At 36.0% G+C, this 26704-nt stretch overlaps 1 protein-coding gene across 2 annotated transcripts in view; it reads right to left on the bottom strand.

Annotated features, from left to right (window-relative positions):
- ASXL3 (ASXL transcriptional regulator 3) overlaps nt 1-26704 on the bottom strand; it is a 180648-nt gene that overhangs the window by 97165 nt on the left and 56779 nt on the right. For both annotated transcript variants that reach the window (XM_041723063.1, XM_041722991.1), the window contains exons 3-4: nt 16598-16706; nt 15214-15322 (exon numbers count right to left, since the gene is read on the bottom strand). In XM_041723063.1, coding sequence (XP_041578997.1) covers nt 15214-15322; nt 16598-16706 — 218 coding nt within the window. The remainder of the gene's footprint in view (nt 1-15213; nt 15323-16597; nt 16707-26704) is intronic.

The raw sequence follows: 26704 nt of genomic DNA, 5'->3' as shown, positions 1-26704 counted from the left end.
ACCTACCACCTAAGAGACAAAACAGAGACAGTACCTTTTTTTGTGCCTGACTCTGGCAGCAGCACAGATGCGGACCCTTTTCTATGCACAACCTTTTCTATGTACGCCAGAGGGGAAGGAGGTTTTTGGAAAAAATCAAAGTAAGGAAGCACTAGGATTAGTGGCAGAATGGAGGCATATGTCAAAGGCAGGAGGCAAGAAGTTGGATGGAAAAAAATAGCTTGAGAACATATTGGAAAAGCTCAAAATATGACTTCTTAAGGGCACCAGGGTTAACACTAATCCAAGAAAATTTTCCAAGGAACAGAAACTTAGAGAATTCTGACCTGAGCTTTAGAGGCAGGTGGAGGAATAAAAATTATTCTAGTCAAAAATGGAAGCAAATGCACGTGCAGAGTGTTGCGAACACTCAAGCTGCTTTAGATAGACTCAAGCACATGCTGCCTAGAAATAAAAATGCTCATGAAAGAATGCTGGGGACAAAAGAGGTAGTCAGGTTTTGTTTTAATACAGAAAGTAATCAAATTGCTGATTACTAAACAAAATGAACAAGTTTTGGACAATAATTGCTAGTTCTTAATGCCAAGCACTTTACATACGTGATCTCATTTCATCCTTGACAATTCATTGTTACTTCCTTGCAAGATGGAAAGGTACTGTCCCTGTTTTGGAGAGAGAAAACTAGAGCCCAGAAATGCTCAACAACTTGCCCACAGTAACAAAGTCAACAAAATAGCAGAGCTGGGAGCCAGGGCCAGACCCATAATTTCCCACTTACATATTTGGCCTTAAAGCTCAGAACTGATGTAGAAAATTCAATGTCTATAGAAGTTTAATTTAGCTGCATCCTGAAGGTACTGAAACAGGAAGTTAATAAAGGCAGGGAGATCAAGTCATTTAACCACAACATGAAAAAATGTAGAACTGTGGGTGAGAGTGATTGGCCCAGGAAATAATAGGGTTGAAGAAGCCAAAAGGATTTGCCCATCCATAGAGTTAAGAGAAGTCTCTGAATTAAAGATCAGCTGACTTGTTTCTATTTGGTATCATATGATACTTTTCCTTAAAACAGTCTAAGGTTGTAGTTAACATTAAAATGTAGAAACATTTTATAACACTGCTACCCTGAACTATATGACTCCAAGGTTTTTCTCCTTGAAATGATCACTAGAGCAAATTGTATCACTCTGCCAACTCTTACTCAAGAAGTATTAGAAATTAATCATCAGTTTACATTCCAAAGATAAATTTGCTTTTACAGTGATTACACACATGGGCTCATCAATGTTTGAAGTCTCTACAAAGTGTGAAGAACTGAGGAATTGAGAGGAAGGTGGCAGACGGGACAAATGATTCCAATTGAATGGACCTAAATGTTGCAATAGAAGCCCAGCCAGGAACAAAGTGTGCATTAGCAAATATGTTTTATTACTTCACATTCTCAGAGTAGTATTTCCAACTGGACAAATGGAAACTTACTGATGAGTTTAAAAAGGAGAACCAAATGCTGTTGGATTTTAGGAAATTTGTGAAAAATATGAGATACTTCTGCATACTGGACAAATTTACCAACTTGCTTAGGAAGTGCTTTTATTCATAAGTCTTTCAAAGGTAAATGCCAATGAAGCAGGGACAAACAACGACAAATGCTGAATTAGTGAGTATAATTAAAGCCTTGTCCCCCTTGCATTCATCTGACTGCTACAGTAAGAGGTACTGCTTGCATTCATCTGACTGCTACGATCAGCCCTCCTTCCTGAGGATAACAGATATCTTTTAACTTGCTCTATTTCTCTCTGCCCAAGGAAGCCACAGAGTATCATGATACCAGTTTCAGTATCAGAGAATATAATGCATAGTTTGATTGAAATTCACTATTACACCAGGTTAATAATGACTCACGTATATTTAGTGTTTCCAAAGGGAAGATTTGGTTCAATCTGGAGCCCAGAACTTCAGATGGAGGGCAGGACAATAAAATGAAACAGCATCAAGCAATCCTATGAAGTTTTTTTCTCAAGATGATTCATTTTTCTTTAACTCAACTCTATTTTGCTTTATCTTACATTCTATACTATACTCAAATGAAGCATCATGAAAACTCCTTCCTACATAGTCAATTTCCTCCTTGATTCCCTCTTTTGAAACATGGTCCTATTTCCCTGAATCAAATAATTTTTCCCTAATCATTTATTTCTGATCAAATAATTATGGAATCTTTAGAAAGTAAATGTAATAGAAAATTAAATCTATAAGTGAGTGTTCCTTTGAGTTAAAAAAAATACCTTATTTTTATGGAAAAAAGTCCAGAAATAATAAAATGCACAGTGTTATCCAGAAACTCCAGACAATGCACCTGCATATGTGGCGTGTATGTGCATGTGGGGTGCGTGTGTGTCTGTGTACTGACAAAAACTGACCCTTAACATGGGCGCATGAGTGATTTTATTCACTCTTTTGCCATGTATATGATGAGGGTGGCTGAATCGAAAAACACCAAATAGTTGGACTGTGGAGGTTCATGCAGATTCATATTCTGACAAAATACACGGTTTTCACTTTTACTTAATTCTTGTAGCTTTGTTAATAACAGATGTGATAAATAAATAATACACAGCTCATTTTAAACAGTTGCCTGAATATTTATATAAGGGACTAAATCTGGGCTCTGAAATACAAGCCAAAGAAAAATTAATGTTAAAGAAAGGGCCAAGGGAAATTCCCTGTATGTGAAATTACAACAGAAACCAGGAAACTGAAGAATTAGGACAGATGTTTTATCCAATAAATATCAAACACTGACAGGCAGCTTAGAAAGTGATATCTTTTTGGCATTCAAACAAGAATAGGGCTTTTTTTTTTTTTTTCTAACCTCACTGGTGTGATCACAAAACGAATGTCAGGATTTATACCTCAAAACCCCACAAGACTGCCTGCCCTTTCCGTAGGTGGACAAAATGAAGACAAGGAAATATTTTTTTAAATGTACAGAAATGCTATTTCTGTCTACATTTTGCATGGCTGCCAAGACTAGGCAGAGCCAACAATATAGTTAAAAGCTAATCTGCTTGTTTTAAATTCAAACAGGTAATGAGATTCTCAGTATTTGTTGCTTAACTACTCCCACTCTCACATTCTCACCCAAGTCCTCCATCCAAAATAGTCTATTTAGGAGGCTTAGGAGATAAGAGAGATGGAGGCTTACACACCATCATGAAACAGTCTTGAAAGCTGGAGACACTGGTGACTGTCCAGCAAGACTGGACTTTTGACTCGGAGTCTCCATGTTGCTCTCCTCTCTTTCATTTACCATTCAACTTGAAAATGAGATCAAACTAGAAAACATGGGTTAGAACTCATATTTTTAAAGTCAAGTAACAGAAGCTATGGGCAATGCTCCCCTCACTGTAATTACTAATCCACTGACAAGTGTACAAGAAGGCTTTGACCTTTAAACCAAGCCACAAAGAAGGGAGAGATCAGAATGCAACCTTGACTTTGTCTCTCTCTCTAGTCTTACATTTTGTCTGCCTCCCCAACTCCTATCCTCTCTGACCCAACCAGCCGAGACCCTGCTGTATTTCCTGAACACAGTGACTTGCTGTATTTACTATAATTTGCTCCGATTATCCTTCATCTAAATACCCTTCTCCATTTCTTTGCCTGGCGAATTCATCTTGGCAGACCAAACTGAAACAGCTTCCCCAAAGCCTTCCTGACTATGCCAGTCTCTGAGGTCGACTTATTCCTCTTCTTCCCATGTTTTCTTGGAACTTAGTATATGAATTCATGGCACTCTCTGCAACTGGTGCTTCTCTCTGCCTCAATCATCCACAGGTTCGGCAACTCCAGACTTAAGTGCAAAGATGGGCACAGAGTAGTCAATCTATAAATGTTTACTAAATTGCTAAATTTGATTTTCACTAAATTTATCTAAAGTGTCTTTTTTTAATGTGAATTTTCAATTGTTGCTTTAAATAGGAATTCATGGAAAGGGACCTTAGCAAAGCAGTTTATTATTAGTGAATTTTTTTATCTTACAAAAAAATTTAAAATCATCCTAAAATCAAATAGGAAAAATATGAAAACCAACCACAAAACATCCTATGTATGTCTGTGGAAAGTCACATGACCTGCCACTCAATGTCAATAAATTTCCTTCTGCCACCCTGACTTGTTGCCTTATTTTAGGAAGAAAGTGACAGTTTGGAGGCTTTGCATAATGAAATAAAAATCAAAATAATGTAAAAGTCAAAATCAGAAATCACAATGCTTATTCAAAATGGCAGGAGATACGTGAAGGCAGAACCACAACAGGGACCAGGATCTGGACACAATATAGTCACTGAAACAAAGATAGTAATTGCTGTATGTCCCACCAAACAACACAATAAGTAACAGGCTATCAGAGGTAACTAGTATTTACAGGTCTAATCCAGGCAGGAAGAAGAACAGCTTTTGATCCACTTCACTGCTATCAGTTCTCCCTCCAATGACTCCCTTTCATTTTTCTGATCGAACTAGATGCTATCCAAATAATTCTCTGTAGAAATAATCCTGATATACACCATAGATTAAATTTAGTTTTTATAAATAAAAGATATAAATTGAAGAGCACATGGTATCTTAGGGATAACACTGTGCCCAGTTAGAATTCAATCACATTTTAAAAGAAAATGGAATCTTAGAGGAAGCTTATTTATTTATGAATCATTTATTCATAAACTTTTGCTGAGCACTTTTGTGCTAAGCACTGTATACAGGGGGACAGCATCAAATAAAACCTAGGACCTGACTGAGACGATAAAGCTTTTTTTAAATGTATTTTTTCTAAAAAAAAAAAAAAATGTATTTTTTCTAAGAACAATGGTATAGAACTATTAATTCTACCTGAGGAAAGCCAAGCATACAAAAACCTACCAGTAATAACTAAAATTTGTTCTGAAAAATAGGTAAGCAAACAATTCAAAAGTATCCCCAGATGGCAAATAATTAAAAAAGCTTGTTGGGATTGAGTACGCTTTATGTATCATACTTATGTTGAAATTATTCATACATATCAGATGTTCTAGATACATATATATAGTAACAAAATACATGCCAGAAACTGTTAAAAATGACTTAATGAGGACCAGGCAAACCGATTTGACCCCAAAATCTTTCCTGGAATCCATTTCTTTCAGAGGAAAAGTAATTCCTTAATCCTTTTTGGATCCAGACTAAGGAGAGACTACCTTCTTTAAAAGCATTCCTTATTCCAAGATAGGCACAGATATCTGGATTTTAAAAACTTCCCTCACTGCAATAAAAGACAACATTCAAAGCATATAATATGCCAAGAAAGGCCAAAAATTACATAGAGAAATAGGGGCAATAAAATAATGAAAAAAGCTCTTTTCCTCTAAGAAACTTTCAAGGGACAAATTGTCTAAATATTGTTAAGTACTGATACTCGATATTATTTAGAGTATCATCAATGAATAAAATACAGCTAATATAACTGAAGTTTTTAATGTATTTTATATCCTGCTTCATTTGCCCAAGAAGGCCCTCTTCCTAGTCAGAAGAGGTTTGCAGAAAAGGGAACAAAATAAAACAAGAGGAATGGTTAATCAGATGATAATTATACCAGCAACGTCTATCAGTAAGAACATCCTCCTAACAAGATGTAATCAGGCTGATATCATAGGCTACCAGTGATGCTCATCAGATATCATGGAACTGGACAGACTGCAATTTCATTGCGATGTCCACAGATGATTCACTGACACTTCGGTTTGCCGCGGACAGGACACTGAAACTCCCCAGGCAACAAGGAAGAACATGTGCACACTAAAGGTACCTCTATAAGAATCTCTCCTACAGGTACTCAATTTATCACCAAAGCCATTCAGTTATACTAATATCTCTGGATATCCAACAAAATATCCCTCTCAACTCAGAAAAGAGAAACCCAAACCAGAAATAAGAATAGTTAATAGAAAAAGCATATCCTATAGGTACTAGCCTTTCACCACCTAACCCCTTCCTGCAGATTCCCCTCTCAAAATTATGTAGAGTAATAACACAATAAACTGTTTGTGTGGGGGCAAAACAGTAGAAGCTATTTCTTTTATACTGCACAACACCTGTGATCTTCTACACTGCATTAGGTTCCCGAAACATCTACCCAGAAATACAGCAATCCACTTGGAAAATGAAAACTAGCAAAAAGCAGGTAGGAAGAATATCATTAAAAGGTTGGTACAGGTCAAGGGTGTTTTCTTCACCAATGGGCATCACTACTGAGTGCTTTATACTTTGACACATAAAAGAGAACTCTAGTATACAATAAAAGGGAACTAGATAAGGTACCGAGGTGGTTAACTGTTTGAGAAATGGCTCTACACTGTCGCCGTAAAGAGAGAATGGATTATCTGACATTAAAGAAAGTACTTTACTTTTTAAAGAATAGGTGCTTTGTTCTTATATACTAATTGTAAACTAATAAATCAAACAGAAATCTGGCTAGTTAAGATGAGTAACTGAGGGAATACCTTTAATTCTGGTTTTATTTGAGAGGGAGTTTGCTTTTATTATGAGATCATACTCTCTATACAATCTCTATCTCTATATTATAAAATATTTCTCTCATAGCACAAGAGAAGGGAAAAGTACATTTAAATGTGTCACTTTATCTGTGCTTAGAAAACTTTCTTCTCCTCCATGACTCTAAGCTATTAAAACTGACCAATCCATTTTACAAGATCAAAGTTCACAGTTCAAGGGCAAGTATGCAAGAAAAAGAGGTCCCTAATGGGTAAAAGAAAAGAGTAAACCAAAAATGTTTCAAAAAGCTGGGGTAAGTCACTTGGAGAAGTTAAGATGAAGGGGGTGGTATCGAGATGATGCCCAGCTGTTCTTCATCATCAGACAAGGGCGGGGGGAGAGAAAATTAGTTTAATTAAAAGCACAAAAAGATTTCAGCATAAGGAAAAAATTCTTGACTATAAAGGTTATCAAAACACAGAGGCAAATATAAAGGAGCCTGAGATTCCTATCCCTCTGGACATTTACTATTAGAATAATATCTAACTGAATCAACTGGCTTAAGTTAAATGCTGGCTTGAGGTCCAGCCTGCATCAACTTGAAGTCCCTCATATTTCTCATGAATGCTGTGCCTGGGATCAAAGAAGGGAGAATAAGAAAGGAGTGGGCAGAGGAGGTCTGATATCCTGCCAATGGTCTTTTCTGACTGTGAAGAGTATTCTCTTTCCTCCATATTTTCTTCCATTTGTAACTAAAACAATATAATTTTCACATACTTAAGTTCCTCGGGGCCGCCAATGTAGAACAGGTGTCTCCGTGAGCTAACCAAGCTGTTACGGAAGTTAAAGAAAAGACAAAGTCAATTAACCTAAGAAAATCAGGGGACCCAGTCAATGAAAGAATTCCCGACCCTCATCTGCAGGATTCTGAGGAATGGTTGTCAGGTAAAAATTGAGGGTGCCATCCTATGTGAAATCATTCTGGAGCAACCCCGGACTAGCTACTGAAAAACCTCCAGCGAAACTAGACCAATCTCACCATAAGGAAAGAGACACGAAGTAGGTTAGCAATATCCTCCAAAATTACTCAAAACACTGTCTTCACAGCTCCACAGCCCCTTCATTTTCTTTTCCCTGCTCCCCTATATAAAATTGTCACTGATAAACTGTCTGCGTGACTACTCCCTGAGGGCATCTAAATCTTCACTAGTACACTTCTCAGGGCCTCCAGGACGCTCCTCATCTGTATGTAATTGATGTCTCAACAGAGATCCTAGCCACACACTTCAGGCCATCTTAAAGCACTTTTCACTTCTGAAAAAAGACCCCTTAAACTGTGGCCTCTGAGCCAATGAAAACAAAGAGTGAGCTGAATAATGTTTCATTAAGTTAACACAACTCTGCCAAGAATCATACAATCAGAAACCCACTTATAAAGCTGGCCGTAAAGAATAATGAAAAAGGACCATATAGAATTCTTCAAATGTTGGAATCATTATATACCCTGGGATCTAAGGACTAAAACATAGGATATATGTTCTCTATAATTTTTTCCCCTAAATAGAGACTTTTAAAATACTAATTCCCCCGCTAGAGTGCTGCTTCCTCCCTGAAAGCCATTAGGGTTAATAACAAGCAGAACCTTTTTTGATCTCTGTGGATGAAAATTGTACATTCTCCGGTTTCTTCATTTTAAAAAAATAGGATGGTTGCTTTTGATTTTAAACATGTAATATAAATCAGGGCCATGAAAAGAGAAACTCATTTTTTCTTGTTAATAACAATTTATAAATAGAAGGTGAAGAGGGTGAAGACTATGTAGTGATGCTCTCATTTCATATAAAATATGTATGGGTTCTGCAGCCAGGAATGCACTGTAAGTCAACTTAATATGTGTGAGAAAACTCATGATATACCAATGTATTATGCTCAGAAAACAACTCAGACACAAATATACCCATATATCTCTGACTAAAATACCCCATAAAATCCAAAATATTTTCTTTGGGTGACATAGATCTACACTTATATTGGCATAAATGGTCATGGGATGTCAACAAAGATATATCAAGTGATTCACCTAAATCACTCTTCAATCTCTAGAGCTAAAGCCTGTAAAATCTGAAGAGTTTATTTTCTTGAGTCTATATGCCTAATTCTTATTAACTTGAGAGACTGGTAGGAGTCAAAGGAACATACACATAACTGTAGTTCTGTGTCTTGTAAATCCTATAATCAATAAATATACCACTTTCCCGCATTGTAAAAATTTTCAACAAAACTTTAAAACAAAATTTCTTGGCCAAAGATCACCCATTTAATAAGAATGTTTCTCTGGCCAATTGATTGCAAGAAGAGGACTGAAGCATTATTGTTATTACCTCAAACCTGAAGATTCAGATATTACTGACTGGAATCAAGCTGCTAAGATTTTGTATTACCAGTTCTTTAAAGTGCTTTAAAAAATATTTCTTTGCTTACCCTCTTTAATGGTACAGCGAATCTCAGTTGATCTTTATTAATTTGAAATGCCTCTATGGTAGCAGAGGCTTATTTTCTGGATTGCCACAAGGTTATGTTACCAAGTGGCAGTTATTATTCACCTCCGCACTTCCCACTCTTTCATCCCAAAGGAGGAATGAGAGAGGAGAAGGAAAAAAACAGATGGTGGGACCCTCCTCTTTTCTTTCCTTTCCCCCTCTCCCCCACCCTGGCTCCCTGGTCCACACATCCCCACACATCCCCCACCTTCTCTCTCTCTCTGATTATATTTTCAAAGTATATTTGTACAGCTGTTAGAAGTGCAGAAATTCTATCCATTCTAACTTCTGGTTCAAATATGTATTAGAAACAGAATGGCAAGGAAATCACCTGAACTGGTTCAGTTTCATGGACTTTATTATCAATTTGCAAGAAATCATGTGGTATTCCACTCCTTAATCTGGATAAGCCAGGGGTTCCTCTTTGTCAAATTCTCAAGTCTATAATCAGAATAGATTTGCACAAATGTTGGGAAAGCAAATTGTATCAATGACTCCTGGCTAAAAGAGTGCCCTGTGATTCCAAGGAAGTATCCCAGTGGTTAGAGCCTGGCTTTTGATGTCATGTACACCTACCTGGGCTTGCCACTTAGATGAGATATTTATCTAATTTTATTTTCTCAAAGGCAAAAAAAAATTTTTAAATAGATTTTTTAAAAAAACCAGAGGGATCCCTGGGTGGCTCGGTGGTTTGGCGCCTGCCTTTGGCCCAGGGCACGATCCTGGAGTCCTGGGATCGAGGTCCGCATCGGGCTCCCGGCACAGAGCCTACTTCTCCCTCTGCCTATGTCTCTGCCTCTCTCTCTCTCTATCATAAAAAAATAAACCTTTAAAAAAAAAAACAGAGCCTAGAAAGATTCTGTATCTCACAGGAATATTATGAGGATTAAACCATATACAAGCAAACAGCTTACAAAGACTGGGCAGTGGAAGCAGTCCTTTTCAATATATAAGTTTGGCAAGGTTGATGGGCTATACAAGAAGTATATGGTACTTATATGGAACGTGGATAGGAAATACACTTGTCCTAAAAGAAGCAATTGTGGTTTGCCAGAAGATGCAAAAGTGGGTAAATCAAGAAATACTCAAGGAAACAAGCTATTTACTATCTGTTCAGTGATTCCCCAAAGCAATTTCTCTAATGCAACTTCAAAGGAGAGACCAGGAAATGTGACTTGGTCACATTAGCTTGGAGGGGTGCTGGTAATACATTACTTTGTGAAGTTCCTCTTCACATTTCAAATTAGGGGAGGTTGCTTTCCCTACTTGTTTTAGCTATTGGCTAAGTGCTCCCACCACCTGGTCCTCCACCCCTTTCTAGGCACTAAAACCCTCCCACTGTTTCTCTGAAATTCGGGGTTAGCCAATTAGCAAGATCTCCTATTAGCCTCCATCTTTTCTCTGCAAACTCCCTTCACATCTTGATCTACAAAAACCTGGCTCTCTCCAATGAACACTACACTTCCCCTAGGACCCTTCAGATAGAAGACCCTTTCTTTTCCACACACTTTGTGCTACTGAGCCTGGAAATGGGAGAGATGACCTCTATTTTCCCCTGCTGCTCCTTAGTTGCCTCCAGCCTATCTCATTCCATCAAACCATAGCAGCAACTATGCTCCTTCCTGCACTTACCTACTAACTCCTGCATCATTCCCCTTCATGTTTTGAAGGCTTTAGCTCCTAAATGTCATGCTCTTTTGATGCTAGTTCTAACACAATTGTCGGTTTCAATATCCACACAGGTAATTCTCTGGTATTTTATACCTGAGCCACGACCAGCCTTTGCATCTTTGTGCAAATTTAAAAAAGCAATGTTTCCACCAAGGAGACCCAATTTCATCCCAAAACACTAGGCTGGGCAAACAGAGGGTTATTGTGTTTCAGCTGCCTTGGATGGTCTCTTCTTTCGGGCCACTCTGAAGAGGATGCACAACGCATAACCATTCCTGACAGCCTTAAACCTAGGCTCCTTCTTTCTTTCCTCTCATCTCTGACATATATTCCATAATATCACCCTGACCTCAATTTTGTGTATTCCACTCTCACATATCCTTCATCCTTCAACTCATTTTCTCTAGAACACCAAATCAAACAATCCTTCCACCCCAGTAAGACCTCCCCCTCTGCACCATACCTCACAGGATTGTGTCCCTTACTCACATCTGCAACCACCTTAAATACCATGGAACCTGATCTTGACTATTCCATTTCATGCACCCTTAACTCCTCTGTCCCTCTCTTACTTCTTCATTCACACCTGGCAAAATCCCAACACCGGCCAAATCCAACTCTGTACCTACTCTGCACTTGTAACGGAGGTCATGAACATGACTGGAGAAAAAGTACCACCTTGTTGACTGGTCTCATACCAAATTCAGAATTAACAACCTTAAAAGGATCCTTGATCCTGCCTGACTCTAGACAAACATTTTATATATTCTCTCTAAATCTGAAAAACTACCTCCCTGGTCCTCATGCTGCACTGATGAAATTGTTTCCTATTTCTCGGAGAAAAATGAAGCAATAAGCATATTTCCATAAGCCTCTCCCAGGTGTTCTCACCTCCCCTCATTTCTATCCAAATACCCTGACTTATCCTCTCTACTTCCTTAGAGCACCTGTCTATACTCCTAATAAGGCCAGTCTCTGCATCCATTTAATAGATCCCTTTTCCTCTCATCTAATCAAGCACATGGCCACAGGACAACTTCATCATTATCAAATTCTCCTTCTCAACTGGATTTTCCTCATCAGTATAGAATTATTCTAATATTTATCTCTCATATTAAAAAATAACTTTCTTTTGGTTACACTTTCCCTTCTAGCCATTTTCCCATTTTTCTTCCCTTTACCTCAAAAATCCTTGAAAGTATCAGCTACTTTTGAGGTCTCCATTTTGTTCTCCCATTCTCATGAATCTACTTCATTCAGGCTTGTGGTCTCACCACTGGATAGAAATTGTCATTGCCCAGTTCATCAACAATCTCACAAAGCTAAATCCAATGGTTATTCTCAGTCTTCACTATAAGTTGAAATATCCAAAGCATTTAACACATCTGAGGTGCTTCCTTCCCAGAAATACTTTCTTCACTTGTTTACCAGGACAGAGAACATGTTCTCCTAACCATTTATCCTCAGTTTCATTTTTCTGTAATTATTTCTCATCACTTCCCCCAAGCTCTTAAAAGTTAAATACCAGGGGATCCCTGGGTGGCTCAGTGATTTAGTGCCTGCCTTCAGCCCAGGGCGTGATCCTGGAGTCCTGGGATCGAGTCCCACATCAGGCTACCTGCATGGAGCCTGCCTCTCCCTCTGCCAGTGTCTCTGCCTCTCTCTCTCTCTCTCTCTCTCTCTCTCTGTTTCTCATGAATAAATAAATAAAATCTTAAAAAAAAAAGTCAAATACCCCTGATCTCAGCCTTTGGGCATCTTCTCTTTTCAATTTCCCTTCAGTTCTTTGGTGATCTCATCCAGTTTCTTGTGTTTAAATATTGTTTATAGACTGACCACTTCCAAATGTGTATTTCCAGCAAGGTCTTTCCCATGAATTCAAGACACATAAGTCCAATTATTTAACACATCCACCAGGGTGTTGAAAATGAATGTCATACTTAATATGTCCAAAACTGAGCTCCTGATCAACAACTCCCTGCCCCTCAAACTAATTCCTTGTGGATTTTCCATCTAAATTAAAGACAGCGCTAACTTTTCTATATGCTAACACTGATATTTTGGGGTTATCTCTAATTTCTTTTTTAATTTCATAATCATACTAATTTTAGCAGCTCCTATTCAGTCTAGCTTCATATATATCCAGAATCCAATCACTTTTCAGTATATCCACTGCTACTTTTATTCAAACCACCATCACCTCTTATCTGTATTATGGCAATAGCTTTCTGAATGGTCTCTGTTTTTGTCCTTTGTGTGTGTGTGTGTGTGTCTGTATATGTATATGTATATATACATATATATATATATATATATATATATCCTCCTTCATATATATGTGTGTGTATGTATGTATGTATTTTTGTAATTAGTGCTTCTGCTATACTTTAGCTCTTGCTAAATCTAAGTGAGATCACTGTCTCTCTAGCTCAAAACCCTACAAGAGTTGAACATCTCACTAAAAGCAAAAGACAAAATTAATTAAGGCATGATAGCATCCGGCCCCATAACTTCCTAACTTCATATCTTATCATCCTCTCCTTTGCTCACTCTGGCCTCCAAACACACTGGCATCTTGATGTTTCTGACACATTCCAGGAACTCTTCTGTTTTAAGGCCCTTGTAATTGCTGCTTCTTCATCTAGAACTCTTTCCCCTTAAATACCTTCTCCCTGTCTTCAGATCTTTTCTCAAATGTACTCTTCTCTCTCACCCTAATCTCACTTTCTGGCAATGAATAAGCTACACATTTTATACATTTATTTTGCTTATTCTCTCTCTACCAACCTAAGATCCACGAGAAGTCTCTTTTTGGTCTTATTTTTTACTGCTGTAACTGCAGTGTTGAAAATAGTACATAGCACATAGTAGAAACTCAATATATAGGTTGAGAGAGAGCATACTTGTATGCTAAAGCAGGCAGTACAACAAGGGGAATGACCCAATGCGATTCCCCTTCATCCTCCTGAAGAGGAATAGTTTGCCCCATTTTACCAGCACTTCCAGAAAGGCAGAAATTGCTATGCACCTCTGCCTTGTTCTCTCTGTAACCGCAAGGACCTGTCGAAGTTCACAGTACTACCACAAGTGTGGGGTTGAGCTGAGTTTTTAAAAGGTAGAGAATAGGGACATCATCATATGTTCTCATTCATTTGGGGAATATAAATAATAGTGAAAGGGAATAGAAGGGAAGGGAGAATAAATGGGTAGGAAATATCAGAAAGGGAGACAGAACATAAAGACTCCTAACTCTGGGAAACGAACTAGGGATGGTGGAAGGGGAGGAGGGCAGGGGGTGGGGGTGACTGGGTGACGGGCACTGAGGGTGGCACTTGACGGGATGAGTACTGGGTGTTATTCTGTATGTTGGCAAATTGAACACCAATAAAAAATAAATTTATTATTAAAAAAAAGAATAGGAACATCAAATACAGTGAAAGTTGGTTAAAAAAAAAAAAGCCTACAGAGCCAACTTCAGCCCTTTTACAAAGAATCTGTGTTTCTTACCTTAATTCACAATGTCTATTGCAGATTAGATAGGCACCAAAGTAAAATCAGTCTCATGGGGGCTATCAGAGAGCATACCAGCTTAAAGGGCAGGAGTGTCCAGTCTGAATACAAAGAGACTCCTGTAGCTGTTAATAAAACAAATGGCTTTGGGCTATTACTGAAATATGATATTTCTCAAGGATCCTTTAAAGTTTGTTTGTTTAAAGATAATTTACTGATTTCTATGAGTCCACCAACAGAGGCTTTAATGACACAGTCTTCCTCCCAAATCATGATCTGGGTCCACTTTGTGGGACCAGTGGGTAGGGTAGGAAAAAGTACAACAGTGTCTGTGGACTGAAAATTTGTTAAAACTGCTGTACGGAAATTACATACACCAATGGGATCATAATGCAGATGTCTTGACAAAGATAAAAATGAATTAACATGGACAGAATTCAGAGGCAGAAAACGCCCCCTTAGAATTCTGGAAGAGTCAGTCACTTTTCAAAAGTGTTTCACAAGAATATAACTTATTTGGCTCTTGTTCAATTGTGAGGAATATTAGTCCTAGGTTTAATTTACTAAGGACAAACCCAGGAACAAAGCTAAACATAAAACTACTTGTGATCACAGGAAAAAGAAACACAATGCAGAAAATGCCTCACAATAGAATACAACCACCAGACACCTCCAGTAATACTGTCACCTTACAGGAGAAATATACTGATAACATTTGAGAATATTATCCAGAAAAGTCCACAGTGTCAAAAATTAAAATAAAATAAAACAAAAAGCAAAGAAACGCACACTTTTCTTTGGTGCCAACCTTTTAAATCCAAATATTTGATGATGAATCAATGCAGATGGTAAAACTTAGAGAAGGAATTGTATCTCTAATGGTTGGGATCAATCAGTGGAATTACTGGAATTCTATATAACTCGAAGAGAATAAGGTTTATATCTTGACCTTTGTCATACGTACCTCCATCTCCTTCTCCACTAGCATTGGCCTCTGCCATTTCTGCGCCATCCAGTTCAGATTCACAGCCTAAATCCAATGTTCCGTCAGCTGGGCATGATGACTCCTCTTTCTGTATTATTTTTAAAAAATGATGATTTATGGAGATATACTGACAACTGAAAATATTTAAAATACTTTCAGAGTCCTAAAGTATTACCACTGTTACTTGTGATTTGGAATTTCAACAGATTTTTTTTAATGTAAAATCTCTAAAAAATATGAATTAAAAAAAACTGGGAAAAGCACATTGCCACAGATGACTTTCTTAAACCTCTTAAAATCTGCACAAAACAAAGTTTCCTTTTGATATACATTGTTTCCTTTTTTCCCCAATTCTACACTTTTTTTATATTAGAAAATGGCTTCACAACTCAGAATTTTACCAGTAAATTAAATACCCAAGTAGCTACAAAAAGCAACTGAAATAGTACAAGTCTTTTTGATTAACCTGGTATTTTCTGAAACACACAGTAAGAAGGGTCCCATGTTTTTAGTAGCAGAGAAGGAACCCCTGGTTCTTCGCCAGGTATAACTTTTAACATTAAAAACTGTCTTCTCAAAAGAAATGAATGAACTTTAAATGTAATCCATCATTTATTAGAGCAGTGACTTATTTTTAACTTTATAAGAAAAAATACATTGATTTATTTGTTCCAAGTTACGCAACCATTTGTAGATCATCAGCTTTTGTCTTCTGGAATTTTGCATCTTAGATAGCATTTCCCATTCTAGTAGGGAACGGGATTACACTAAAATAATTAAGACTCCATTATCTGAAGCTTTTTATTTCATTTCTCTATTCTTCTCACACAACAATTATGCATTATTTAAAATTCCCTTGAAAAAAATAAAATAAAATAAAATAAAATTCCCTTGATACACTGCTGTTTCAAAATTGAATAATTTAAATCAGCAACTTTTCAGGAATAATGGATAAATTTATTTTTATAAAAGACAACAATGTGTACAGGTGTGAAGCCTGTATATCAACTGAGGCCATAAAGTCAAATAGTTTACTGCAACCATGATCATCTAAAGCTCTTGGCTGATGATTCATGGCACTCCTCCATGTAAATTTTTAAGAATCAAGAATTTTAAGGAAGCCACAACTATTTTCCATTACCATATGTTAGAGTGAAACCACAGATATGCTTTCCTTGAAGAAAAATGTCATTGTTTATTCTTAATATGAAATCATTTTTAAGACATCTGAAAACATTTAAAAGGCATAGGGGTCATTTTTCTATCCTTCACCCAAATCTAATTTTGTTTACCTTCAAATGTCTGAAAAAAATGCATGATACACAGTAATAACAGACATAATATGCAGAAAAATCCAACTTACTTTGAGAGCATAGAGGCCTGACTTTCCAGGGATTTTGAAGAATGTTCCATCCCCTATTCGAGTGTTAGTGTGAAGCATTGCATTCAGACAGGCTAATGGAGAAGTTCCACTAGAAAATAAAAGTGTACAAAAATGAAGCAATCTGAGATGTAGTTTCTGTGGCAAAACTGTTCCCTCAGTCTCTCTCTCTCTCTCTCTCAAAAAAAGAAAAAAAAAGGACCTTCTCACATGCCTTTTTAAAATATCCTCCCAACCCCGAAAACATCTACATTACAATAACAGGCCAGTCCAGTTTTGCCAAAGTTAATCAGATGCATCTGTCTTATAGGCTCCAGGCAAAAAGTCTCCTGAATTGAAATTATGCTTTTATTCATAAAGCAACCAACACTCTATTTCAAAGAAACCAGAGCCCAAATGTTTATGTGCTGTTATTTTACAAATAATACCATGAAGCCTCAGTTTTTAAATATTACAGACAACTTGATGGTTGCACTTGAATGATCAAATAAACCAAGTTCAAGGACAGCTCCATCCTATAGGTTGAAAAGTGACAAAAGAATAATAAGAAACCAGGGAAGAACTGATTTGAAATTACAAGTGTTTAAGTTACTCACAGGACTGCCTTTCTCACACAGCCAAATAAAAATCTATATCTGTGTTTATACCTGATACAGCTTCTACAATGACATCCTTTTCTCAGATTTGTCAATAAAAAAATAAGTGTTTGGGAATTCTTCCCAGCTTTATGTTCTACAATAAAGATGCAAGTGATTGAATTATGAAAATAGATTTTTAAAAGGAATCAAACAGCATTAAACTAACGATTAAGAATATCAAAGCACATATGTACAAACAGTATTGAAATATATTCATTATACCTAGAAAGATGTTTGTGAAATGCATATGTATGTATTTTCTGGGGTAGACTTTAGAACCTTTTTTGGGTTTTGTTTGCAAACTAATATTTTTGCAAGTTGGAATTTGGAGCTATAATTATTACTTTCATTTACTTATGTTTCCATGTATATTTTACTTCCTAATATGCTAAAACATCAGTATTTGGTTGAACCAATATGGATTAGAGGCTTTGCTCCACCACATTGTGCCTTAGGGGTTCTAGGTATTTAATCCAAAATATTCTCAGATAAGAGTACCTCTAGGATATTAAGCTTTGAATTTCTATGATAGAAACATAATTTCATGTTATTTAATTAGAAGTTTCTGGGAACCCTGGGTGGCGCAGTAGTTTAGCGCCTGCCTTTGGCCCAGGGCGCGATCCTGGAGACCCGGGATCGAATCCCACGTCGGGCTCCCGGTGCATGGAGCCTGCTTCTCCCTATGCCTATGTCTCTGCCTCTCTCTCTCTTTCTCTCTCTCTCTGTGTGACTATCATAAATAAATAAAAATTAAAAAAAAAAAAAAGAAGTTTCTAAAAACAAAAATTGGGAAATTTCTTACCTACTATGAAAACTCACCAATAAAATGAAAAAGCCAAATTTGCTGAGTTGCCACAGCATATACTTACACAGACATACACACATATGTGTGTATGTGTGTGCATATATACATAGCATATATACTCATTATGGTCATAAAGGTTTATGAGTATTATAATAATAAGAACACTGTTATTTTAGGAAGCAGCTCCTCTGTGCCAACATGTCAGTATGATCCCAGTGGATCTGACAGGAAGTAAGAGCCCTAATATAAAACAATGTAGTAATGACACTAACGTATACGTTAATTGCATTGTGTGCATTTACTTTAATATCTTTCCTCATGAAGCTTTTCCAAGTTTACAGACCTCATTTCATTATTTTTCCTCACAAAAGATTTTTTGCTCATATTTCAAGTGGGCCAGGCATACCTGATACTGTAAAATATATTCATCTCTCCTAGAAATATCTCTGTCCATGAACAAATTCCAGATAAATCATGCTGTACATGTTATGCTGAGCACTCCAAAATACCTATTTTTGTCATTTTCTCTCTAGATAAAAGCACAGACAATTTGAAGCTAGGAAATTATTATGCCAGATTTGTGGAGTTTTAATTTAGTGAAACTGTCAGAAACACAGACTTTCTGTAGAGACTTGGCAAGAAAATGTGAACACTACAAGTAAAATAGAATCCAATACATAAAAATGAAAGAATGCAGACTTTTAAAAATATAACAGTTGTCCACCTAACATCGAACCTCACATTCTTACTGCTTCTTTCCTGAAGTCCTGACACAGATTTAGAATATGAAAGAATAATACAGATTTAAAGGCCACTAAAAAATGCTGAACAAATATAATTTAACATTGCTATAATTTACATTTTCTTTCTAAGGTACAGTAAGTGAAAGATAATTGTAGAAGATAAATTGACTATTAAGTAGCAGTTTAATGCTATGCATGCTGCAAGTATAAGTGATAAGCACCCAGTTTCATATAAATAATAAGCTCTGTTGAGCATGAATATATTATTAAATTACACTGTTTATTAATTCCATAAACTCAAGACTTACTATGGAAATATTTAAAAATATGTACTTCAGAATCACATGACAGTGTATCTCCAAGTCTCAATGATCACTATAATTCTCCAAAATCTTTCCCAAAACAAACATATGAAATTTGTTTTATTTCAAAACTAAACAACATTTGCATTTTAGAAGAATTGGAAAATACTTTTCAATGAAATGCAAATTCTACAATTCAAATCACTGGCTGATTACTTAGTTGTAAGCATATCACCTGCATTTCTTTACAGAAAAAAAACTAATTATATGGCCCATTTTATCTAAAAACAATAAAACATTAGAATCAAAAGAATTAAATGCTTAATAAAAGGTAACTGTTTCATCAATGCAGAATACACATAGGAAAATTATTTTTTTAAATCTTTCATACCATTTACTTATTGCTTTTATTCTTAATAGCCTCATACAGTCTAGAAAATTTGGATTGCTTTTCCTGAAGAAATGAATGTCTTAATGTACTTCTATTGAACAGTAATAAAAGTCTTATTTATTTTTATTATTTTCATATTCAAAAAACCTATAAAGTATGTCCTGGACCATATTAAGGAAAATATATTTATATGCATACATATTTAAATACATTTATGTATGAATATATAGTATAATGATTTACTGTGTGTATAAAAGATGAGGCAAATAGATGTTAAAAGTGTATTCTTAGCATAAACACCTTCTATAAGGCAATTCATATTTTTAATGAATTAAACACACTTCATTCACAGTTAAGGCAAGGGTTAATTACTTCAGTTGGCATTTAAAAGTTAAAAATTCTGTAATAAAAATATGTATATGTGTATATGTATGTATGAAATAATAAAGTGTTAACATTTTAACAAGAACAAAAAAAAAAAAACCTCTGAACTTTCAAAAGTTACTTACTTTCTAAAAAGATGAATTGGAAGAATCATGATGTCCCAAATTATAAAAGGAAAACCAAGAAAAAAGAAAGAAAATAAAGTTAGCTTTCCAACTTAAAATGCAATTCTGCATCTTACCATTTCAATAAACAGGACAATATACAAAAACACACCAAACTTGTAGATTTGGCTGCCAATGGGGAGGAAAAAGTGGGGAGCTGAGGTGATAGGCACCTCGTACTTTTTTCCGTTAATGCCTCTACAACATTTTATCCGTAATGCACATGTATTTCTACATCAGGAATATAATTAGAAATAAATACAAAGGACAATATTTGTCCCTAATTCTTTTCTTTCTATTCTCTGTAATTGGGCCTTCCTATACACCTGCCAGGGTAGATATACAGCTTATTCTACTTGTTTGTTTTTCTCCCTAGACTGTAGGGTTGTGGAACCCTTCTGGTTTGTTTTCATTTCCCACAACCCCTGAAGCAGAACAGGGGTGGAATTTGGAGGCAGGGGAGCAGGCATAATTTAAACTGTCTAGACATCAAAGAACCCCCAGAGATGCTTTGCAGAGCCCTGGTGCTGTGCGATGTACAGAAAAACCATTGCTTTATCACATCAAATTGCTGACAGAACACATAAAATTTTACTAATAGTGCACACTTAGTGAATGGGCTGGATGGCTTATCTATTTTAATAATTTTAAAAACCACAAAAAGTACCCAGGGAATGCAAATGGAAGAATATTTATAGACATGACAAAGAAAATATCATAATTATGGTCCTCCATTCCCTTATGTATAAAATAGCAAGGCTGTTCAATATTTAAGTAACCCAAATTTTAAACCACTTTATTTCACTAAGCATCTCTTAAAAATGTCAGATGAAAGCTGTTTCCTAAAAATATTTTTAATCTCATTTTTCAAATATGGGAATATCAAAAAATTAATCCCAAACAATGTCAGTCAAAAAACTCAATAAATTCAAGAAGCAATTGTTAAGCAATATTTGTTATTAATGTTATTGTGCTATTATTAATATAAATTAATAGAAACAATTACATGTTCACTGTCTTTCAAAACAATTCATAATAGCTCCTTTCAAGTATCTCCAGTGTTGATGGCCTAAGAAAATATCTTAACTATAAAGACTATATTTTTAAGAGGAAATTACGTGGGTGTGACAGGTAATATTTTAGTTCTTGATGGAAGATCTTTGTGTTCACTATGTGAAAATTAAATTGATTACTTAGGACTTGTGCATCTAAGTCTTGTATATGTTACACTTCACCAAAATGTTTTTAAAATGTTAAAAAAATGAACAATGCATTCTTGGATTTGTCTATTTATTTACATCTTTAATGGGTAAGTCATTACTAGTGGAAAAGAATAAACTATTTCTATCAGTGTGTGTGCATGACTCCTTAGCATACATAGGCACAGTGTACATTCGCTGAAAATCTGTAACTTAGATGCTTAAAAAGTATCATAGAAAGGCAAGGCCAAATTAACTTCTTACTCTTTGAGAAAAATTACCACTGGTCTGGAATTCTTGAAAATGATAGAAATAACAATCTAAAACTATACATGTTACCTACCTAATCCCAGCACATAAAATGTTAACCAAAAAATTATCTATAGCAACCCTGAATTTTGATTTTTGAAGACAAAAATGGTGTCCCAAACTTTGTAGTGCCTCAAAGAAGATCATTAATTAACATTTTTAATGAGCGCAGACATATGAGAAATAACTAATATTAGAGTTTTAAAAATATAAGAATAAATAGGGAGAACCAATTAGCTCAAGAGATGGATCATGACAGAAAGATATTCTGCATATTTCCATGTGAAGAAAATCCACATGATTTTCAATTTTCAACACATCTCTCAGGTAATATAGAAATGTAGCCCCAGTACACTTTTGAAGTGGATATATGAGGCATGAAATAATTACCAAGTGACATATGCTATGCAAGTTAATTCTTAAATGTAGAGAAACAGTTTCAGACTCCAAACCTAAACATTTGTCCCTGATTGGCCTGAACAATATAAAAAGATATTCTTCTTAGAATATAAACAGAGATTTGAACTTAGACCTTTTATTCACTTTGGAGACATTACCAAGCTGCCACCAGACAGTGGTTCATACAATCATATTCATTAAATTGACTTTTTGTTTTAGGAGACAAGATTCTCAAAACATTAAAATAGGGACAAGAGTTGATCAGTATTATTTCTAAATAATATCTATAAGGAAACTAAGAAATGAGCCTATTAAAGTATAAACTAAAGCCTATAATCCAAATTATAGTTTTTAAAGACCCCCATCTAAAGTCTGAAGTGAGATGTCTATAAATCCTTGGTTTATAGACATCACATGAACAACACACCACAGGTTTAGCTGGATATTGGCAACTGTTTCTCTACATGTCATGTGATCACTGCTATACCAGGAAAGGCAATAGAGTACAACAAATAAGGCTGTGGCTTCTGGAGCCCGTCAGCTTGGTTCAATAGTGGCTAGACCATTTACTAGCTGTGTTACTTGAGACTTAACCTCTCTAGGTCTCAGGTTCCTTGACTACAGAATGTGGATAATAAAAGTCACTATTTCTTAAAGGATTATTCTGAAGAATTAATGAGTTCAAACATGTAAAACATTTAGAAATACATCTGGCATACCTGAAGTGTTCAAATATTGTAAACTCTCATTATTATGAATACTACTCCTCCTCGAAGAGGTACAAAGGATGGTAAATGGAAAGAATTTAAATATTTCATAACTTGTCCAAAAAATTGGCTCAGGGTTTTTTTTTTTAATTTCACTTTCACTTCATGAACAAAAATAAGAGAAGACATAAGTGAGCTTATACTCCAACCCCATAGCCTTCAACATGTGAATAACATTGAAAATAACTTATTCAGTAAAGGTAGAAGGAAAAGAATGATAATAAGATCTATTATTATGGTTACATTTACTGAGCATTTCTAACGTGATTGCGTTTTCACGCCTATTATCTATACTCCTCGTAGCGACCATGAAATGTAAGCATGCTGTCCAGTTTAGCAGATGCAACTGAGGTTGAGAGATTAAGAATCTTACTGCAGTCAAATAACAACTAAGCGATGGAGCTGAAATCCAAATTCTATTCTGATTCCAAAGCCTATGCTTTTTCCAATCTCCCACATTCTTCTCCCCCCAATTGCCTCCTCCACTTAATTAACCTTGGATACTAAAAAAGAATATTTAGCACTTGAAGGAAACACACAAGGAAAAGCCAGATGATGGCAAACAGTAAATGTGTTTGGCTCCATCTTCACTCAATGCCACCTATAGCAATGATGCCCTCTAGGTAGATTTCATTATTCTAAGAACTAGGCTGCAGAAGATGACATTGTTCATCTTCTTCAAGCGATGCTACCTATTAAAACTAGAGAAGAAAGAACTTTGAGAGAATGTGGTAGAGAATCCATGCCCACAATTGAGATGCCTCTTTGTAGAAGTAGATCATTAAAGAATAACACAATCCATTAACTGAATAAACATTTATTGAGCACATTATATATGTCAAGTTAATCTTGAAATAAATTTACACTCTGACAGTGCTTTGCACATAATAGAAATGCAGGCTGAACTCAAGCGAATTATCTGAATATATACAAAATGACAAGGGATCTAGGAGAAGGGAGCCTTGAGGCATGTGGCACAACAGGAGTAAAATCATTTCAAATTTAAATGTTATCCTTAGTTTATTCCAAGGAGATGACTGACATGGAATCAAGTGCCAATTTCTTATGTCACCAACTCTAATGCAAAGGCAACCAACCCATGGCCACTGGTGGCACTTCAGGACTTTATACTATTTCCCTATTACTGCAATCACAAAGAGAATATTTTCAATTAGGCCAAAAAAATGTATCTTCCAAAATAAAATAGTGAATTTCATATATTAAGAAAAAGACTAATTATATTTGGTATGATAAATTAGTTTCATATAAAAATGTGAATTTCTATATTCTACTTGTACTCTTCCTATCCCAATGTGTTACCAATGGCTAATACTATAGCATTTCTGAATGTGTTCTATGAAATATTAGTCCCGAGTGATGCTCCAAAAGAACTGTCAAATGAGTTTCAGAAAAGAGCATGCTGCATTCTTTGCAAACTCACTAAACACATTAAGGATATATACTAAAGTCTCTGAAAAAAAAATCCTGCTTAACTGAAGAAACCTCTTTAACTCACTGTTTCCTAAGAATAAGCAAAAACAAACAAAAAAACAGCAAACAAAAAAACCCAAATTCTCCCTCCTGCAATATTTAGCAACATCCCCTATTATAGTATGCCAAGAAATCTACTTGAGAAAATGCTGTACTATATTTATGACTCAGAACATTAGGAAAAAGTACCTAGCAGTTATACTTCCAGGAATATTTAATTTTATTAGCCAAATGCTTAAAATATTATTTTAAAGGTATACAAAACATCTGTTCCTCTGTGGAAAAAAAATAATGCACTGTGATGAGTATTTTTCTCTGTGCAAATCTGCAAAACTGAAAAATAGATCCAGGAACTCTGAATAGCATTGACAAATGCATATGTAACATTCACATGTAGTTGAAAATACTATATATTTGCAATATTACCCAACATAAAAGTCATCTTACTCATCCTCCCAATGGAGACCCCCCTCTAGTTCCTCTAACACTCTCTCAGTGTTGGGTACTATCCTCCTCCTCATCACCCACGACTGAAGCATTTCTCACACTCTTCAAGCCATCGTACCTCAACAAAGTTCATTTTTTGGTTTGCCTTTTGGCTTCTTCACTTCCTAATTCAAACAGTATTTACATCACAGGAGGATAGTTCGATAGCTCCCAACCCTACCTTCAGTATCTCCCTGCTCCAATGCAGCCTACCCACTGGTGCCAAAGCAATGTTCCTATTTTAAAATAATCTAACAAAAACACTGCTTAGACTCCTCAGGCCATGCCATACACTTGATTTCATTCATTCATTCATTTATTAAAATCAGTGGTTTCAGAAGCACAAACTTTTAAGTGGAAATGACAGTCTCCTACAGGATAGTTGGCGCCTACCTCATCTCCAATGTTCAGATTACTCTTCACCCTCAGACTACTCTCCTATAATCTGATCCAACTCAGTAAATCATATGCTTCCATGGTTTCCAATCTCTCTGTTTTGGTTCATATTAAACCCTCTGCCTGAAAATGCATCCCACTCCTTGCTCCATTTACCACTAAAAATAAAACTTTTAACTACGGCCTGTATGGTGACACCTTTTGTGATCCCAGGGCATTCCTGGATTACAATATTGACACTTTGCACATCCCTCATGGTTTCATCAAAATTTTTATACTTCTAACTTTCCTGTCCCTACCAAGTACAAGTTTGGGGACTCCATAGAGGATTGTCACATATTCATTTATTTTTGTATTATCTGACGAGCAATCTCAATCCACTCAAAACATGTCTGTTGAGATGAACTTGATCACTGCCATGAAAGCTGTTACAATCATGCATTTGTAGACATAAAGCACCTGCAATGACTACTATCTATATTCTGTTGCAATTTATGACTATTATCGTGTGTGTCAAACACCATACACACCACACTGGCCATCTTATATATGCATGCTGTGCATTCCTGTCTCTTACAGACTTTTCTGTTCTCAGTAATGTGATTCCAGGTTAGTTACCAGTGAAATGGTCCCTATTTCCCCACCAGGAAGGCTAGCTAGATTAAACAAAATGGTCAAATGGTGGGAGTTTGGGGAACTGATATAAAAATAAAGAGAAAGAGCACACATTATTTTCAGTGGAAACATAAGCTGTAAAGGTACAAAAACAATTAGCTGGTGCCTACCGCTGCCTCCACAAAGAGAGCCTGCCAAGAATAAAGCTAACCAGAGTAAAGGAGAGCACAACATGGAAAGAAAAGAGGGGGTGTGGGGAAGATGCTATCACTTGAACTCCTGCATTATCTAGTCATGTTGAAGGTCAATCCATCGGATGTCTGAATTAAATAAGCCAATAAATCCTCTGCACTTTTTTTTGACACTTATCAAATAGGCTAAATGATTTATAAAGGCTGGCCTCCTTTTTCCAGGCCTCAATCTTCTCATCTGTAAAATGATGAGTTTAAAATAGGTGTGCTTTAAAGCTTTGCTAATCCCTTTCTGGCTAAGATTTTAAATACAATTAATAATGGTTTGACTATTGGCTTACTCTTCATTCCAGCCATGCTACCTGTCTTCCTACTCCCTTCACCTTCAATGTCTTCTGTTTTCCTCTCTTCTTATTCATGTGTCAAGATCCCCTTACCTTCACTTCCTAAAAACTTCCAATGACCTCTCCAGTCCATGATCATCTCTGAAATTCCAGAAGTTTTATAGTCATTACCACAAGTGTAGCATTTAATTCTGTGCATCTAACACCACATTGCTTGATGGCATCTAGCAAATTAGGACTGCAGCTTCCTTAGAGTTCCTGGTGGTCCCCTCAGGGGCCTGACAGACTTGGACACTCATGAAACATTCAAGGGCTGTTGATAAAGTAACATTTTACAATTTACAGAGTAGAACGAAATTTGAAGGTTGGCAATACCAAGTACTGGCTGAGAATGTCCAGAAATAGAAACTAAGAAATACTCTAGTGAGAATATAAATTGACACAACCAATTTGGAAAGACATCTG

This window comes from Vulpes lagopus, chromosome 1, assembly GCF_018345385.1.
Source record: "Vulpes lagopus strain Blue_001 chromosome 1, ASM1834538v1, whole genome shotgun sequence".
In the NCBI taxonomy this organism is placed as follows: Eukaryota; Metazoa; Chordata; class Mammalia; order Carnivora; family Canidae; genus Vulpes; species Vulpes lagopus.
Note: the sequence above shows the minus strand (reverse complement) of the source record. Positions and strands in the feature narration are given on the sequence as shown.